The sequence below is a fragment of the Cupressus sempervirens genome, chromosome 7 (assembly GCF_028749045.1).
Source record: "Cupressus sempervirens isolate cs-2001-9-10 chromosome 7, ASM2874904v1, whole genome shotgun sequence".
NCBI lineage: Eukaryota > Viridiplantae > Streptophyta > Pinopsida > Cupressales > Cupressaceae > Cupressus > Cupressus sempervirens.
In genome coordinates, this window is record NC_143124.1 from 406,482,655 (window position 1) to 406,504,099 (window position 21,445).

General features: G+C 32.3%; 1 protein-coding gene across 1 annotated transcript in view; it reads right to left on the minus strand.

Moving 5' to 3' along the window:
• Positions 1 to 187: 187 nt before the first annotated feature.
• LOC149547251 (G-type lectin S-receptor-like serine/threonine-protein kinase SD2-5) overlaps positions 188 to 21,445 on the minus strand; it is a 31,902-nt gene continuing 10,644 nt past the window's right edge. The window contains exons 2-3 of the mRNA XM_089794115.1: positions 680 to 1,066; positions 188 to 594 (exon numbers count right to left, since the gene is read on the minus strand). Coding sequence (XP_089650241.1) covers positions 188 to 594; positions 680 to 1,066 — 794 coding nt within the window. The remainder of the gene's footprint in view (positions 595 to 679; positions 1,067 to 21,445) is intronic.

A 21,445-nucleotide genomic window follows, 5' to 3' on the forward strand; every position in this document is an offset into this window, starting at 1 on the left:
TTTATCTTATTACAGGAAGCCTCTACCTAGGTTAACATTTTCAAATAGGCCTAGATTTTACTTTTTATACCAGTTAGCGGATCACACATGTTCTATGAAGACCTATTCAAACATTTTTGAACAAACACAGAGATCACGGGGTTTTTTCTTATAAAAGACTCGAGAAGAAAATCAGCAAACACAAAAATTATCTAGGTACAGATAAAATAGATGGCTCGGGTGAGACGATAGATTGATTGTAAGAAGCAACTGTCGAGCATGATAACACGGAAGGAACATCATAAAATGTGTCAATTAATCCCTCCAAAGCCTTCACCACAATGGACATCGCATGTCTTCTCGTAAAATTGTCTTGGACATACCACATCCCAACGTTTAACAATTTTACTGCTCCTTCTATCCCCGTCTCCTCATCTACAAGTCCTGGTGTCCCTCTAATCATGTTTATCCCTTCACTTTGATCTCTGTTAATCAACTTTGCCAACCCGAAATCTGACACTTTCCCGTTGAAATTTCGGTCCAGGAGAATGTTATGTGGCTTGATATCAAAATGAATTATACGTTCTTGACAATCTTCATGCAAATATGTCAATCCTGTAGCAATATCAAGAATTATCTTGGATCTAGTCTTCCAGTTGAGAAAATATTTGATGGCCCTTTTTGGAAAAAATCCATATACCAAGAGATCCATTTGGCAAAAGTTCATTGACAAGCATTCGATGAGATTTTTCTTCACAGAAGCCCTTCAGTCTAACCAAATTAAGATGATCGATTTTTTCTAGCATTTCCACTTCTGTACCGAACCCCCTTTCTCCATGTCCTGCTCTTTCAAGGCGCTGCACTGCTATCTTCGAGCCGTCTGACAGATCACCCACATAAACTGAACCAAATCCTCCGCTGCCCAACGTAATGCTAAAGTCATTTGTAGCATCCTGCAATTCTTGAAATGAGAACCGCAAGGGTAGGCCTGCCGACCAATCAACATGATCATCATCGTCGTCGTCTTGTTTCTGTTGTACTCTATTTTGAGACTTGTTTATACGTGCCCACAATAAAAAAAATAAAACTATTGCTCCACCCACAGAAGCACAAATGATGACAATAATCCGTGACCGCTTACTGCACTTTGACCTAGGCTAGATTCTAATGTAAGCTGGGGTTGGTGTCAAGACAGCAACCCTATTTTACTTATGCTTTTGAGAATTCTTCAAAGCCAGGGTTGGTGTCAAGAGATAAATGTAAAACACTTTTCTTCGAAAACTGCTCTTGCAAAGCATTTCAATTGCATGTATTTCATGCATCTGAAGTCAAGTGAATATCCAATTTTTAGTCCCCGCCTTTTAAAAGGCAGAGACTATTGTTTTCACTTGAATTATAAACAATTAAAGGTGCTTTGAAACTTCCAAAACATTAATATATATTATGTTCATAGTATTTAAGATTTCGAATTTTGAAATTTATTGAAATTTATGTATTTTTCATATTGGTCAGCTGATTTTTGCCAGTAGTTTAATTAGTTTTGTAAATTAAAAATAGGGACTAAAAAACGAGCAGTGGCCAGCTGTAATGCTTTTATTAATGTCCAATAGGATAGTTGCCTGGCTTTGCATGCTTCAATATTTATTCTCTTATTCTCATAATAATTAGTATTCAATGCGGCATTAAGTTTCTTCGATGGATGCAGCGTTCAATGGTTGGATTAAATACGGAACTGGATTTACTTTACTTGCCTTTCATTGTTTCTAGAGCAGACGGTGGAGCTTTCCAAATTTGCTAGGTTTTTGGTCATCTGCTTGTATTTTCTTACGTATCTTTTGCAATCCATCTCTTAGGTATTTGTTTAAGTCGCATGACTTTGGATTTTATTTGGGTATTTTTGGATACTGATGCTTCTAATTTCCAAAATTTCGTCAGGATTTTTCATTTATAAAATATTTTAAGAGGTTTGGCTTCTATCGTAGGGTTTGTTGGTGTACCATTCTCCTATGCATTTTATAAGGATAGGCAGCAGATCTTCCAGGGTATGCCTTTTAATCTTTTTTTCTTTGTGATTTATTCAAGATCTTTGTACATTTGGTTTAGAAAGAATCTGGCCTGGCTTGGATGCTCTAATTGTTTTCTTTTCTCGGCATCGAGGGAAAATCTAGTGGTGTATTACTTATTATTCGATTTCTTTTTCCTATTCCTATCTAGTTCGCTGATAAATTATGCTCTCACAAAATTTGTCGCTGAACAGTTCTTTCTTCTGTTGTTTTGGCTAGAGATCTCTCTACTTGTTCATTCAGTCTTTTGTTGCCTCGTTTAAAGAGCTTTGTAGTTCTCTTTCTGCATGTGGATGGAGATTTTTGCTTAACTTGCCAAACGGGAGCATTTGGCAGGGCACTTTCATTTTTATGGTATTGTAGTCTCCCTAGAAGAGAGTTTTTTTAGCTCGCCTTTTGTAGTATGCACTTCTAATTGGGGGATTGAAGGATATTGGTTTTGCATTTTTGTTTGGGGTGAATTTTTTTTATCCATATTGGTTATTAGATAATCTTCTGCTTGCCTCTCACTTAGTGTTTGTTCTATTTCCTTGAAAAATCTTGTTCTAATCAGAGCTGCCAAGACATTTTGTTTTTAAAATTGGATCATTGAGGAGTCTTGTCTCTGGAAGTTGTCCCTTTGATAAAATATGTTGTTTTCTGGGTTCTACCTTTTTTTTTTTGATCTAATTTATAAGGAAATAATGCTATTCCAATTTGGAAAGTTGAAAATTTTTTCTAACTAACTATGGGCATCGAAGAATTCTTTTCTATTTCATTTGGGTTTTTGCATCTTTTTTGAGTGTTATTGCTTTCACCATCTGGGTTGCCGAGAAACCATGCTCCTTCAAATTTTCCAAATGGGGATTTATGTCTCTAATTTGGGTTTTTAAAACTTCGCGGTGATTAACAATTGCCTATCTACTTGGATTGGGTCATTATGACTTACTGCGATTTACTGCTATGTTACATTGAGTCCTTGAGAAACCTCTATCTAAAATTTCAGTTTATGTGAACCTTTCCCATTTTTATAATCTTATATGAGAAAGTTAAACCCAATGAAGCCAAGGAAAATGGACAAATCAAAAGTGGGCTAGATTTTGATAATTCAGCAGCAATTTCTTAAGAGTCTGATGTTTTGGATCTGACCACTGAAGCCCATTTTGGGTAGATTATTCTAAGCCAATTCTTCTTTGAATAAATAGATAAATCATACGTTGATACTTGAGCCTTTTATCACTACTATTTATGCTAACTATGTATCTTCTTACAGGGAGTCAATATTTTGTGTTAGCTATTCAAATCCAAGACCTGAGAAACTGGCAACAGTGAATTTTTAATGCTTGGTGTGCATCAGTTGTAACTTGAAGTATCTTGATAGGTTAGCATCTAGTACCATCTAAAAATAAAATAACATGATTATCATAAGAAATTTCAGATGACTTACTCAAGTGGGTATTGTTGGGGTACTAAGATATATCTGCCTTGCAATATTTACTTTTGAGGCTATTCAGCCCTGTCTGATAGTTTTGTGTCTTCTGAATTTTATGTGGAGAGTGACCATTTAAATGCAATACACATTTTGGATGGAACATATAGGCATATTTTCCATATAAGAATGTTATTACTAAAGCAGTCCAATTAAGTTTTTACATGTTTAATTTCGCTAGACTTGGTAATTTTATGTTTTTTTTTAAAAAACTAAATTATAAATTTGTGGATTTCATATTGAATCAACATTTTTTTGTAGGTTAAAAAATAGAACTTATGTTTTAAAGAAACTTTTGGGTGCTTTTTTGTTATTGAAGTTATGATAGGTTCTTTTGGTTTTTGAATGTATAGAAATTTGAGTTGACATCCAGTTTGGATAGTGATCATTCCCATGTATATCTGTAAGATAAGATGGAATTATTTTTGCTCAAATGAGTTGTTAACTTACTACTTTTGTAGAGGCATTGGCTTCTCATTTTTGTTTTGTAGCTTTTGTTTTATTCTCAGGCTCTAGCAATTCTAATCCAAGGTTTAGTTTTGGCATCTTGGTTAGGAGTCGGGACAAATAATGTTACACAAGAATGTTGGTGTGTCAAGATATTGAGTTTTTCCTAAAGTCCTAATTTTGGACTTGCATAAATGTTAGATTGCTGCTGCAAATTCCCACCATATATTACTTACAGATCTCCCCACTTATTTTCTTGTAGTTTTCACCACTTTTATTTAGAGCACGTGTAAAGTTTTTCACAAATTTTATATATTTTGAGCAACATGATGTCGCATAGAGTTTGCTAAACCTATTTATTATAAATTCATCTATACTATTTTTTCAAGGCCTTAACTTTTCCTCGAAGAAGAGATTTAGTTGGTAGTGGATCACTAATACTAAAATTTTAGGTGGTAGTATTAGGGTTGTTGCCGATCAAGAGAATGTACCAATACTATGAGGTAGTACAAAATGCTAGTAAAACACTTAAAGGGGTGACTAGTGGGTGGAAGGTCTCCTATCTATGCTCACTACAAATCCACTTTTGGGTGGGGTTTTCCATTTCTGAAATGCTACATTGCTCAAACATTATGGCTTGCTGTCATTTGTATCAACAATGATAGTGAAAGAAAACATTTCCTTAATTTGTTTTTGGGCACTTATGTGACCTTTCTCAATGTTTTATTCCTAGCAGATGCTGATTATGGAATGCCTCCATTTTGTATCTCATCTCATTTAATAAAAGAATATTCTTTATTTATCCTTATACTGGACTTGAGCAAGAGCTTTTTAAGTTTTCTTTAAATGCTATCATTAATGAACTAGAGCATATAAAAAATAACAAATTATTAGACTTCAAGGTCAACAATAATCCATTGCATCTAATCAATAATGCAAATTTCTGTTGCTACAAATTTGAATCAAAGCTGTAGAAATGGATAGGTAAACTTGTGGTCATTGTGTCATTGTTAAGCTGTGAGTTTAGTTTTTTTCCTGAATATGTAATAAAAATTGTTTTAGAAAGATGTTTTTGGTGGAAACTATTTTAGAACTTTAATAACAAAGTATGAAAGTTTTATATCTTTCAAGTGAGCAATTTAGAAAGCCAAGAAACTGACTCAGAACCATCCAGCAATTAGAATTTATTTCATTGGTCATCAAAATATCTTGTCCCTAGCATAAATTTAGATGTAGATACACTGCAAGTAAAAAAAATGTAAGAGAAAAAATCAATGCATTCCACGTTCATGAGACAATTTAGCAGACACATATATTAAAAGCAATTATTATGATTGCATTGATATGCACCCAAAATTCTTTGGTTCTCCTTTCCATGAATTAGTCTATGGTTTTTTCTCACTAATTGATTCCACGTATATGTAGAAGGCTTATTAAAACTAAATCATTCATACTAACTCAATCTAACAATTTATCTCTCTCTTCTTGTTGTTGCAATAGGCAGGGACTCTAGCTCCCACTAAGCTCGTGTTATTTTTATATTAGGAAGAATTAAATGTTGAAGGGATCTACATGTTAATGTTTGATTTTTAGATTAAATGTGTTAAATATTCAAAGTCAACTTACTTTTTCTATACTTAATATTCTTCTTAGTGTGTAATGTTCATCAATCGTACATAAGTGATACAAAGAATGAAAAATCCTGATATTATCTTCATGTCTATATTTTTGAACCCTCCATCAAAACAAATTTAAAAAATAATTGATCTATGTTTCATTAGTGGTTAAGAAGAATCTATTTCTAATGAGAGTGAATTGTACATGGGTACATTTGGTAATGGAGTTTAAATTGGATGTCAATGAAATTCAATAATATTTGATAAATAAAAGTCATATAAATTAGTTTTGACATTGTTCTAGAATATTTAACTATCGAGTTTTTTGATCTTTTAAATAGAGTGATTAAGTTCAATTGTGATATAAAATTTAATCAATAAAAGTAGGAAAATTATTTAAATAATTGTTACATGATTCATCTATTATATTCTTATTAATTGTGTGACCAAGAGATTTGATCTAAGTTAAAGCACTTGAAACAAATCATAGTGAGTTTTCCTAACAAAATTTCATAGTTTTTTAAATCATAGATGTTACAAACTAGCAATTTCACCTTGGTGTGTGATGGATACAATAAAGAATTGTAGAAGAGGAGCATGGACACAATAAAGAATTGTTAGTCAATGTTGACTATATCTTTCTAAAGTGTAAGACCTTATAATTTTTATGTTGTTAAGGCTTGTGTCATTATTAGCAGCATTTAATATTTCTTACTAGGATTATTTCCAGTTATGGGGATGTTTTAGATTGTGGGATCATTTCATGCCTATTAATATGTATTGTCATTTCTTAACATGATTGAATTATAATATTGTATAAGTTTCAAGTTAAGAAAGATTTATGTTGGGTATAACAATGTCTATCTAGGTATTTCCAATGTAATTTAAATGCCAAAAAAATTATAAATTAGGATATAGAGTAGTAAATAAAGAATAAGAAATGATCAAATGAAAATGAAAGCCAAACACAAATATAATTCAGTGCATATTGATTGACACATTTAACATGTAATTAGATTGGGCCATTTAAAAACCAAATTATATCAAGTTGTATGAGGGCATGTGCAGGATCGTGGTCAACCAAACTATGCTCTTAAGTGGTAATAAAAAATTAGTAAATTAGGGTTATGTCAACTTCACGTGCAATTTTCTACTTGATATAAACTTTACATCAAAAAGAGAAAAGAATCTCTAGTAAATTGGATTTAGTTTCTAAACTACTAGGCCTTATCTAAAAAAAAGAAAAATTTATTGGTCAAAATTTTGAATTTAAATGCAATAGTACAAAACTTTTAGGAAAAAACGAAGAAGTAGACATGTGTCTGACCAACTTATTCAAAATCAAATGATAAGCTTTATTAATAATATTATGGATAGAGGAAGTAGACTCATGTCTAGATTTGACAAATATTTTGGGGTATTTTTATTCTAAATAAATAATTGATTATTAATATTCTACTTTACTATTTTTGGAATAAAATATTGTTGTGTATTACCACCTTAACTAATTCAAAACACTACAAAATTTAAATTTTCCTTATTTTTTACTTATGGTATAAGAAGAATACAATGTGATGCATCTTTTTTATTTTAAAAATGTTTTACCATTTTAAAAGTTGTAGTTCTTTCTCAAGCAGTGTGTCAATCAATACTTTATATATAACTCCATTAGAAAATATGTAATAATTGCTTACCGAAACTGTAATTTGGCAAGCCTTACATTTATGGGAATGTAACAAAATTTGTAAGAAACCCTTTTCATTTCATCAAATTTTCGTGAAGAATAGTGGTCAACTACATGTTTGAAGTAAAAAAATAGACAAGAATGGGCCAAAAACACATTTTCAGGATGATTTTAAAGTTGACCACATAGGGTTGGTATCAAAAGACATAGTAGGCATTATAAATGTATTCATTGTTTATGTTTAGTATCAAGATGGATGGGAAAAAAGATGGAATAGATTTTTAAATGGTTTGAGGCATTTTAGAACTACATATTTTTCAGATGGCCACATTTTGGCACACCATAATCTAACACATACCCATGATATAAGAATAATAACAAAACCATAGTATTATGAGTGTGTGTATTGATATAGTGAATGTATAAAATTACTTATATGGTCTATTTTTCCTAGTGTAATTTTATTTTGGAATAGGATGAGATAGAAAAAAATCTAATAGTTAAAGAAGCATTATTAAATATGAGAAAAATAACAAACCAATATACTTAAATGGGAATTTATAATTAGAGAAATCTATGCCTTATGTGACTAGTACAACTAATCTATAACATTTTGTTGTCATCTCCAACATTGAGGGTCCAACATGATTTCCTTGTACTATGAATCATCATGCTAAATACCTAATCCAAATTTTCACATTTAGGCTGTAATGCCCCGCCAAGGGATCCAAAGAATTTTACTAAGTTTGCCAAACAATTTTTTTTTTTTTAAACACGAAAGCTAAAACCATACATAACTTATTCACAATAACGGAAGCAATAGCAATGTCCATCTGAAAAGTATACATAACATACATAACAGATTACATTCTTTAAGAATCCCTTAACGTTGAGTTACATCTAAATTAACTAACATACATGAGTCCATCTAGTACAACATCCACATGAAATAATAATGATAAGTCCAATGTTTAAATATTACATTTCAAATGCTCATTCATCCACTGTACATGTCATAGGGTATGAAGGCTTAAAAGAATATACATATGTGAAATAAGGTACATCATCCTATTCTAATCCATGATACATCAAAGACAATCACATGATACACATGATACATCATCATAGAATACATATACATCCATCATAAAGATCAAACATAATTAACTAAGTGCACGGTTCCTCCCAACCATAAATAGCATCATTAGACCATCGTGGATCCTAGCCATCCCTCTGTGCATAACATTCCAAAGCACCGAAGAGATCATTGGTATTAACATAGTAGGAATGTCACTCCTAAAACATCCTACTAACATGAAAAGTAAATCATAATAAATCATCAACTAACATATGCAAAGTAAAGCAAATCATCAATATAAGAAACATACCAGTAAATACATCCATCATAACATATATTATCTATCATAATGCTCGAAGAACATAATGAAGAATAAATACCAACCAAGGATACTCCAGCCACGGTGTCTCGGACAGATCTCAAATGATAAGAGTGAAAATACACTACCACCCGACCGCATGGAACCTAAGTGGTCCACTCCCACCATGCTGAGGAGATAATCTCAAGTCACAAACAGGATATCAATTCATGAAGTACAAATCTCTATAAGTCCAAGAATTCTAAAAGTATACTAACTCAAAGGTTCCAACACACACAAAATTGACATCTAATTCCCAGAGGCACACAATGACATGTAGGAAACCTACTCTCCAAGCGAGAAAGTGTCATCGCAATTATCACGTACAAGTTACCCTTGCAGTTAGCTAAACTCCACGGGTCCATACTGATCTCATGCGGCCACTAGTATCCTCTCATACTAACGAGGCATACTACGAAATGCACGGTTGCAACCATGCGTTCTCACTACTCCCATCCTAGCCTGTACAAGCACTCAAGGCATGGGCGAGAACATCAACAATTATCTTTTTTAGGTTCATTTAATCCCCATTCAGTGTGTAAATGTTATCACTTATTAACCAAACTTACAATGAGTTACCCTAGCAACCACTTAGGGCCCCGGCCCCCATTGCAAGCCACTTCTCGACACTACAATTAGATTACCTACCCTAAGCTCATGGAATCATAAATCTCAAAATCATAAAAGATAATCCATAATAAAATCATCGAATATGCATAAAAGCGTCAAATATCCATAATAAGAATCATCAAATCTCCAAGATAAGAATCAACAAATCTCCATGAGCATCTGAAAAAGCATTCATAGAAAATCATGACCACAACAGTTCTCTATTGGCAACTGAAGGCATCAACGATAATCATAAGTATCAATTGGTTCTCAATAACCAAAATATATCTCAAGATAAATGGTTCTCAACAAGCAACCAAGAATATCTCAAAATCATACTGATCGAAGACTCCAAAATGGTTGAGTCAAACATGTCACAACATGACATCATCAAGAAATGAATCCATATTTCAGTCCCATCATGGTGACTAGAAATTAATCCAAGGATAACTGATTGATGACTCAAAAATGATTAGCTCAAGCATCTCAGATATATATACATCTCAACTTGACACATGAAGGCTGAAGAACAAATACAAACATTTCATAGAGCATACGATCACATAACCATGGTTGGGCTTATAAAGATCGAGACCAAATAAGATCAACATGCCAACACATCTCATAACCCCCGAGCCTCTAGTAACAACTTAGGACTGGTCAACACTAGTTAACCCAAAACCCAAAACAAGAAGCATATAGAATACACGATGCAAACACATGTTTTGGTTTACTAAATTCACATAGTTGAATAATGTGTAGGGGTCTCCAGTTTTCTATTTGCAAGTATACTTCAAGTGTTTTAGGTTTCATCATTTGACCTACAAGTCAACCCAATTGTTCCCCGATAGCATTATCCTTTCATTATTAAGAATTACATTCTAAGAATAACTTAAGGATAAATATTTACTCATTAAATCATTTTCTTTATTCACTAAGATCCATAGTACTAATTGATCAACTCTTCCTTAATGTTACTTCTACATTTCAACATAATCAAAGGATCATTATTCATTCATAAAAGAACCAATTATCAATCTTCGATTAAGAAGATTATAACTTAATTAAAATGATCAATTTAATTTACCAATTAACATAGGTACATGATTCCATGACTTTTGTCATTTAATAGTTTTCAATTCAATATTACTACGTCTCACCATTAAAACATCTAGGGTTATTATTCAAGTCATGAGAATTAGGCCTATCAACTTTGATATCAATATTTTACAACCTCGTTAAAAGAATCATATCAATTAAATCTTTATTACATAACATAATTATTGATTAAATCCAATTAACTTTAGTTAATTGATTTAATTAGTAATTTCACAACCAAACCATCAACCCAATGAATATTTAGTTGACTAATAACTAAAAGTCAACCATACACAAATGTTCATATTCATAGTTCAATAATAATAACTTGCTAATATTTAATGACAAACTATATTGGAAATCTTATTAATAAATCTATAATGACCACATTTGTCATGTTCCCATTATTATTTTAATAATAACAAGTTAAAATAAATCTGTAATACCAAGTATTATTATCTCAAATAAGTTTCTCCTATGTACGTTGATTCAGTTAATTAATACTCCTCCAAATTATTAACCAATTCAATTTGATTAATATCTTTTACAGTATTTCAATCATTAACTAATCTCTTCTAGATTAACTCTTATCGTATTAATTGATAATTATTTAAACTATTTATACTATTATTTATTAACAGTTTGTTAGACCCAACAAACATTAATAAATAATAAACTCATCAAAACTATTATTAATCGATCTAGAGAACTTTACATAAGCTTCATTAGTTAACTCTTAATACCATTAAGGTATACAAATGTATTAACCAATAACATAATAATTCAATCTTAATCCAATATCATTTAGAGTTTGTAAATTTAGATCAACATAATATAAATGATCATTTTAAAATTATTTAATCAATATTAAAATCAACCATTAGACTCCATTTTCTAATCATTCTAATAATATTTTGTCTATATAAACATTGTTTGAAAGAGATCGCTATCACAAACCAATAACACTCATTGTAGATTTTAACATGAATAATCTCCAAATTCTTAACATTATCATCTTCATTAAACAACTCTAAAATTGTTTAATATATATTAAATAGTATCATATATACATTATAAAAAGTCCACTATATAAACTATATTAAAATCTCTTTTCTTTTAATTTTCTCTCATTTAAAAATCTATTTACTTAGATTGACTAATAATTAATTACACTTCTTCTACTATTAACTAATCTTAATTAAATTTGATTTAATTAGATTAGATAATAAACCATATAAAACTAATGCATATTAATAAGATTCTAATAAGGGAAGATTGCAATAATATCTTAATTCATTCCATGCTTTGATATATATTTTTGTGAAGTTTAAGCATAAAGAAGTCTTGGTTATGGGAAATGGAGAAATATTTGTCCTTGAATAAAATAGTCCCAGTACGACGGCCATATCTCCCTAATGAACAGTTGGATCGGGCTGAAATTTAAATATGTTGGAGAGGGCCAAGTTGTGCTAATTCTAACTAGAGTGGTCAAATAAATTCGATCCCAATAAAAAGTTATGAATGACTGAGTTCGGGTCTATCCAAGGGGCAGCGACAAGATAATTAAAAATTTCTTCTTAAAAGGTAATTGTTCTCTAAATTTATCCAATAATTTCACTAATGGATTTATCCAAATTGAAAATGCATACAATAAAAATATGAAATTCCTCAGAAAACATATGGAAGACAGGAATTCATGATGCAGAAATAGCATAAGAAAAAGCGCAAGAATCTACCCAGATTCTGATGCTAATTCGGTCTTCCTCAGAAAACCCGCAGAGCAAGCTCCCTTCTTCAGAGTTCTTGAGCCCTCCAATGCTCCAATTGCTCTCCACCCTCTTCCCTAAGCTTCTATGAATGTCTTAATATAAAGAGCTCTCAAGAAACTTTTGGAATGCTTCTTGAAACCGCTGAAAGGTGTCACCAACTAAGCATGGGTCTTTTCCAATTCTTTTTTGATGAGTCATAGAGTTGTAGACACCTTGTGCTTAATTGATGCACTAACCCCCGTGTTGTTGACACATGTTAATTCCCATGCAAGCTTATAACTCCAATTTACTTTTTAAATAATCTCTATTTAAATTTTATAACTTTCATTTTAATTTTTATAACTTTTATTATTATTATTTTATTTATTACTTTATTATTATTTTATAATTATTATTAATTTTAATTTCTAGTTTTCTTTTATTTAATTCCTTTTTCCCAATAATTCACATTTAATTAATTACAATCAAAATATCAAAGATCATGATATTTTATTAATTTTTTCAAATAAATAATTTATTAACTAAATCTATTTATTAAGACTTAATTAATGAAAAATTCACCATAGGCCTCCAAGATAAAATATGAAAACCCATCATAGAACAAATCATACAAAACAAATCTAAAGAGTTAAAAATCACAAAATATGTCATCTGACACATTTGGTGGGTATTCAACTCAAATACTTGTCCTAATTTTCCATTTAGGACAAATGGCTCAAAGGGTTGGGATTTGGACTTGAGAATTTATCTCCCCTCTCTTATCATTGAGATAATGTGATAAGGTACGCTCATCCTGGCAATTCAGGGAAGTCGATACCCGGTACCTGCAACTTGCATAAAAACCATGCATGTACAAACACAATATATACTAAACTAAACAGACAATGGTAGGAAGTGGTGCATCGTGTAGATCTTGACTAGCAGGTGACTACGACTCCCTTCCTTAACCACATTAGACACGCCATACAAAAAAAAATACGCAAGGAAAACACGCACACCATACACATGCAAGTATGGAGTAAGTATCCATAAGAAAGCACATATGATAATAAATCATCTTACTAATCATCATTAATAATTGAAAGCAATGTAATAATCGTCATCAATAATTGTGAATACTAAAAATAATCATCATACATACATGAAATGTAGAGCCTAAGTAATCTCATCACATAATAAACTGAATCCATAGCACAATATATGATAATCTCAAAAGAATGTTGCTAACCAACAACATAAAACTAGCTCTAAAAGAGTTCAGAAACAATAACAAAATGTGAACTAGGGATAGGCACTACATAGGCTAAAGATGAAATTATAGGATGTGGAAATCCCTCAATAGGTAGTTAAGAACTTCAACTTCACTCTACAATATTTTCCTCCAAGACATGGTGTTTTCTACATATGAATCAGACTACCAATAGAATCTTAGGATTCCCAAATTCAATCTAAAGTAGTAACTTTTAGGCAGTGGGACTCCCTTGATAGGTAAAAAATATAGTTTCAACTTAACTACATGATATTTTTATCAAAGACACACATTTTTCTAAATATGAAGGATCTTAATGCCCACAAAATCTTAGGATTCCTAAATTTAGGATAAAATAGAAAGTTTTGATGTTTGTTAATTTAAAAAGTAGCAAGAGGGCACTGACCTGAGGTACAAACAAAGAACTCTAGAAACTATTAAACACAAAATTAATAGCACTAGTGCAGGACATCCATGGAGACATCAACTAAGGTCTACCTTTGTCAAAAACAAAGGAACAAATGTGGCAAATCTAACAACCATAGTCTGCATTGCTAAGGATTAGCATGAGACAAGCCCTCATACTAGCTACAATCTCAACCCAAAAATAAGAATAAAGGACTCAGATGAGCCCTTTAAAACTAAAAAAAACCATTTGGTCACAAGAGAAAAAGAAACTTGGATGGAGAGACAAACTCATCCTCAGAAGGCCTAGAAATAAATCACAAATAATGGATAGCTTGTTCTTATTACACCCTTATAGCTATAGGTCCACAACAACAAAAAACACTAATTCAAGTCAACCATCTCAAAAATATTTAATCCCCCCACAAACTGCATTCCTACCTCAATAACAAAGGGGTCCTCCTCAATAGTAGTAGGGGGAGGGAAGATCCTGAATTTAAAGTTGGGGAAGAGAAACTCCAAAACATCCACACTATATCTAGTAGCCACCTAGGTTCCATTCTCTTTAATAAAACTAGCCTCTACCACCAAAGACACCAGAATCAACTCCACCTCTATAGGAGTCAATTTCATAGTCAAGATTGTAAAGGACTCAACTAGAAAACTCCACATCCACTTTGGAGGAACACTCAAAATCAACAAACAAAGCTTAGAAGAAGCATCACTCTTGGTAAATCTTCCTTCACTCTTAAGAACAAGGAAATCCACCTCAATAAGGATAATGAGGAGGCAAAGAAAACCCAAGAAAACCCTCTTTTGAAACCACTCCACCTTTATAGCACTGAACAAAAGAGGAGTGTTATTCAACCAACTATCAGCAACATCCACACAATATATCACCTCCTCAATTGATGATATCTCCACCTCAATAAGAGTTGTGAAAATACTGTACAAAAACATTAACCATTCCTCAGACCAAAGCACCAACTGAAGGTGCCTTTGAAATTGAAAATGATATTTCATTTGAATAGAAACAACAACTACCTGGTAACTAATAGGAAAACCAAAAAGCATAGCCCACTTAAGAAAATGGTCAATACACATCATGAAAGAAGCACCAAACCTTGATAAGGAGAAAGAGTGAAGAGATACATGACTTCCAACCATTGAACCACAAAAGAGTACCCAAAATTGGTAAACCCAGAAGTAGAACTCCCCCAAGTGAAGAAAGGAGGGGCAAATACCAAACTTCCCAAAAGATGAAATACCTTTAGGGATAGATCCCCATTGTTCCAGGGGAATACCAAAAACTCCCAAGCTAAGAAATCCAAAAGAAAAATGAGGATTCCCAAACCTACCAACAAATAAAACAACATCAGTCACCCAGATCTAGGTAACCCAGCATTACAACACTCCAGAATGCAATAGGGAGAGGCATGAATCAAAAGTTCCAAGCTCACAAATAGAGAAACCATCACTAAGGGAAACACTTCATAGTCTAGAGGTGAATGCACCAATGACCAAACTAGGTCCCTCTCTACAAAGCAACATACTAGAGAAAATGTCATCCCCAAAGGGCTCAAAAGGAAACGACAACCAAGTCCCCCACTTTGCAGTTGAATCCACCCACAATTTGCAACAATCAACAATGACCCAACAATGGGTAGGAATAGGAGATTCCCTCATTCCATCTGGCTTAGCATCAACCAAATCCTCGCCATCTTCCTCACTAGATTTTATAACACCTAAAACCCTAGCTTAAACACAACACCATGCTTCTGCTCCTGCTCCCACTCAACATCTTTATGAGCGCTGATATTTATTGAGGTATTGAAATATTTTTATGTTGCAATATTGAGCTCCTTTTTTGATGTTGTCAATGCTATTTTTAATAGTTTTAATGTAGCTTGAGGGAGTTTTTCAGTTCTACATCAGTTGGAGTACATGTTGAAGTAGTTAACTCATGGTTACTATCAGTTCAAATATTTCTATTTTGAGCTTCACTTCTCCATAAGGGTTCATGGTTTTTAATCATTTTAGGGATTTTTTTGTGTAGTTTGAGTGATGCATCAATTACACTTCAATTCATGGGCAATCTTCATAAAGTTCATTCTTAGTTTGGTTCATTTTCATGCAATATTTTTGTGCATTTTCTATAATGTTTGAGTTAGGGTTTATTTGTTCTATATATTATATATTCACCTAATTTTGAGGTCCCTTATTTCCTTCTCATATTTGTGCACATTGTAAAATGTTAATATGATTATGGAGTACTTTGTAAAAAATATTAAACTCAACATTTATTATATAGATACACTAGTTCCTTCTAATTATTTTGTATTGAAATTTTTCAAACTTTATGGTTTTGTGTCATGTTTATCCTTTATTGAAGCTACATTCCTTATTGTGTATGTGAATCTTTGTATGTGAAGTTGCAGGTCTATGTTTCTGGCCTTCATCATTTTGCTAAAAATTTGTAGAACTTTAAGTTTTTCTTTCAAATCAAAAGATTATAGGTCCTTTCAATATAATCAATTTCGTTATTACATACTTGTCTAAATATTTTGATCCTAAGGTATTTTGGGTTGTTTTTGGTTATGTTTGGAAGCTACAATACATTGTATTAGTTCATCACCTCATTTAGGACTAGTTATCTATGTTCTATTGCCCATATTTTCTCATATTTCTTCCTTATACACTTTTAGTTTTTAAATGAAACATAATCTAGGAATAGGATTCATCCAACAACACACTCTCTTTTTAGGACAACCAACCACCCGAGAATATTTTATTATTTTAGTAAGATAGCTAGATCCCACATAAATCTATAGGCCAAATCCTTATTATCAAGAAAAACCCTTCATTAGGATTAAGAGAAGAAAAATTCAATCACATCATATCAAAGATTATTTGGGTATTGCCAATCTTTATTTTTGTAAATAGAGAGTTGAACCATGATTCGATACAAAAAACAAAAAAGAGTTGAAATCCCTTTATCTCAAATCAAGATGAAATAATTGGGATATGCTAAATTATGTTTTAGAGTGAATTTTAATTATTTACTTATGTTATCCCTTTTTGTATATATAATAGTGAGATCCATAATATTTTTATATCAAAATGACCATGTAAGAGAAAATACTAGCCACCTAAAAGATGTATGTAGAAGGGTAATCCATCATAGAAATCATCTGAATGTGTGAAGCTTAATTTAAAATCCTAACTATAATAGAATTTAATACTTTTGTTTATATTTATATAGAGAACTCTTGTTTTGAAGATTTTAATATCCTCCATTTGGTTATTCTTAAGTTTATTCATGACATGAATTTCTTGTAGTTTTTTATTAAATAAAACCCATCTACATTATAAAAAGAACATATTTTGACCCATGATTTTATTTCTTGAGAAAATGTATCAACACTAGGAGGAATATTTATCTTTAGCAACACAAATAAACCACTTTTTATAGGCCATAGCTATCTATTTGGGCCTAAGTATGGCCAAACATAGGGGATTACTAAGGTTTGAGTCGATAATGACAATCTAGAGAAAATTGATTATATTAACAAGTTTACTCCACCCAGGTGGTCAATTAAGCATTTTATCAATGACTCTAAAGTTATTAATTCCATCTTTGTGGCATGGAAGGTACCTCATGCGTATTGTAGGGGTATATTTGTTGCATATATTTCCCTAAAAATATAGGTGTAACACCTCATGACAATGTCTATTGGGATCATCACAATATGGTCCCAATGGAGCTTAGCTAAAACTTAGAAAATAATGTCTATAAGTGGTCATACTGGGATTATTTACTTCTCATTACTCTCACTTGTGCAAGATAAATACCTCATTTTGGTGGTTTTATCCTTGGATATGTAGTTTTTTACCATCATTTGTGTAGTTTTCTCTCTTTTATTCTTGCATAGTTTTATCTATACGGAAATAGGTGGGGACACAAATAGGTTAGAACCTATTTCTTAAAACAATGGTTAAATATACATGTAGTCTAGGAACCATTATCTCCTAGAGGGCTTACTCTATATATTGAATTCTTGCATAGTGTGAATGCCTTGGTTAGAAAGGCTTCTATGGATGGTTGAGACAATGGTGTTCTTATGTTGTATGGTATGGAGCTATGCAGCAATGAAGAGTTGATCACATAGGTTTCTATGATAGATGACACTAGTACTAAACTCTATAGGGATAAGAGATTTATTGAAAAAATAGTGGATTACTTGTTTCACTACAAGAATGATGTGAGATGATCACCAAAACCATTGATGGTGTCTATGAGCCTACTACTCTATAGAAGCCTTGGTTAAAGTTGTCAAAAATTATTATGCGGTATGTTTCCCTCAACTATCAATTTGGGATCCTTTTCATTTATCATATTTTGATTCTCAACCATTTCCACCATGATAGATGCATTTATCTCCCTTTTTATTTGGCCTCTTCCCTATATTAGAATTTGGAAGCCTATGAGAAAAGACCTTGGGCCCCTACACTTTATTAAGAGTTTGATTCTTCCTATAATGCAAAAAACCAAAGACCTCATTATTGCTCAAATCAACCATGTAAAGGAAAATGTGGATTTTAACAATAATATTTTTACACGTTATGATAGTGACAAGGTAGATTATGATTTGAATGATTCTGATGACAATGAAGTGTATCACTTCTTTGGGAAGAAGAAAAATTCTATGGTTTTAGGTGCTGACTTGTCTTCTCACTAGAAGAGGGTGGTATCTTTTGAAGAGGAAAAAATGGATTATGAATCATCTTAGGAGCATTTAGATGACTTACTAAATTAGGCCACTACAACATTTTTGGTCAAATTGTGACAACAGGGTAATTTGTGGGTATTTTCATGTTTGTTTTTACAATTGTCCCCGACATTGTTGCAATACCAACTTGGCATCACAATTGTGACACTTGCATGAGTATAAGATTTTTTTTTTTAAATGATATAAATTAGTTTACATTTATTTTGATCAATCGTGGAGAGCTCCACGTGAAAGAGGGTGGGGAGCTCTGAACATTGGTAGAGAGCTTTGAGCTCTAAAAGTTGGTGGAGGTTTCATTTCCATGCCCTTGTGATTGCTGTATTTCATTTTCGAGCCCTTGTGATGTTTGAATTTTATTGTTGTGCCATTGGTGGAGATAAGTGGAGATCTAGGGCTTCGTTGTTGTACCCTTGTGATCTCAGCATTTCATTTCCCTACCCTTGCTTGTGATCTCTACATTTCATTGCCATGCCCTTTTGATCTTCATGACTTTTCTCTTTGATTTTGTTATCATGCCATGCCCTTGTGATCTTTGTGCCCATTCTTTTTGGTTTTCTTTAAGGGGAGAAGAGGTACCTATGAAAATGTTCTTTGGCTTTCCTTCCAAACATGTATCTCTTTATATTTCCCCGAGCAGGTGAATAGAGAAGCTTCTCTTTATGTATATGTATGTGTATATATAAAGACATGCACACATGTGTTTATCTATGTATGTATGTATGTATGTATATAGATAAGCTTCTCTTTATGTATATTTATGTGTATATATACATATATAAACACACATGTGTGTGTGTCTATGTATTCATGGATGTATGTATACAAAGAGATCTTTTTTAAGGTTCTTATTACATCTTAGCACAACAAAAAAATTGATCTAGCTGCATACATATTCCAAAATATAATCAATAAAAAAATAAAAATCACTCAACCCATGCTAGATGACTTACCTCAAAATCTTGCACACAAATAATGCATACCAGGAAAAATGGGCATATTTCGCAAGAAATTTTACAAAAACATATCATAGTAGATATTTTTAGAAAGAAACAAGCAATAACCTAGTTAAATTGGTCCAAATGTTGATTAGTTGGGTTGATAAAAATTCCTACAAAATATTCATGAGATTAGGTACAATAAAATGAGCAACAAGCTATTCCCATCTAGTAGGACCAAATATAGTTTTCCAAGGTGATAAAATTGCATAAATATTGAGATGCATCGCTTGCATGCCAGGCATGAAGTGCATTCCCCAACTTATAATGATTGGTTCAATATAAAGTCTCCATACTGATGTAGAGGTAAGGATGGTGAGATTTAAAACCAAGTCAATCCCACTTAAACCTATAAGGGAAGTACAGGATTCCCCAAATCCTTTGCAAAGAAAAAAGTACACAAACAACTTCAACACCTCCCTGATGAGTAGGATGAGTGTCTTAGGAAAAATCAATGTGGATTAAAAGGTTTCAACTAATTCTTAGTCCTAAAGAAACATCCAACATCCAAATCTCTCAAACTATTTTATAGGCCTAATTGATTTCCCAGTAGCCCTACACAAACACAAAAGTGAATTTTCCTCTGAAACTCTCCAAAACACTCCCCAAAAAAATGGTTGATTTACATACCCATTAACCCATGCTACAACATGTCACAAGGGTTCCATTTGTTCCTTTGGACCATATCCTTCTATTACCATACTTTGGCTCAAAAATGCATGAAAAGAGGGCAATTTAACAAAGCACCTACAAGTTCTCTTGTATTCCCAAGACCCCAAACTCTGGGCAATCTCTTGTCATGTTGTAAATGTTTAAAATCCAAATGGAATTATTCGCAAATCATCTGTAACCCCAAAAGCCCCAAATTAATCTCCTACAAACCCTCAAAGGTAGGGTTTCCTAAATTTATTCCTTCCAAGAACCTTTAGAACCAATTGAAGGTTGTTTCACCTTGTCTCCAACATACCAAAGCACTTCCAATCATTAAAAACTAACTTCTAATGGCTAGAACTATTGGTGTTGCTCCATAGCCATGAATTTAGTGTCTTTTACTTCACAAACTCCATTGTTAATCACCAATTCTTAGAACTTCTTGTCAAAAAATTCGTTCTAGATATGATTTGTACATACTATTATAAGATCATTCCATGAGTCTTAGACTCCTCCATTCATGGAATGATCACCATTTCAAGTAGAAACTCAAACTTGTTAATAAAAACAATGAAACCCTTAAAGCATTGACAACAAACTTGAAAGGAATGAACTTCATGAATCTTAGTGCATTTGGAATTAATCAAAAAATATGAAAAAAGGCTTATGAGATCATAAGACTATAAGAAGTCAATGATAGTCAATCCACCATGCACCAAATACACGAAAAATGAAGTTTTAATAAAATCTCTTTACACAATTCGTACAATTGATCAATCCCAATACTACTCTCTCCATACAATACCTCAAACTTGACTTAGTATAATCCCTTACAACTATCCCAACCAATTTGGGTCAATGTCAATGCTTAGTAATGCCTAAAGCTCATTAAATCTAATTTCCCCGTAAAATAGAACTAACTATTGGGATTCAAATATTTGAGTTTCAGAACCTACAAATTATTGAATAAAACAACTAATTAACCCATTAAACTTTCCTATTAGATCCTCAAGGCCAATTTAACAGAGGACCCAATTAAATCCAATATGCCATTATGTCCATTTTTCGCTATCAAAGATCCTAAGGTCCTTAACAGGCCCTTTAGGATTCATTACATTTTTATCATCTTTAAAGCTTTCTAAAGGCCATGATTGGCTTCAACACATGCCAATTGATTGGTTTAAAC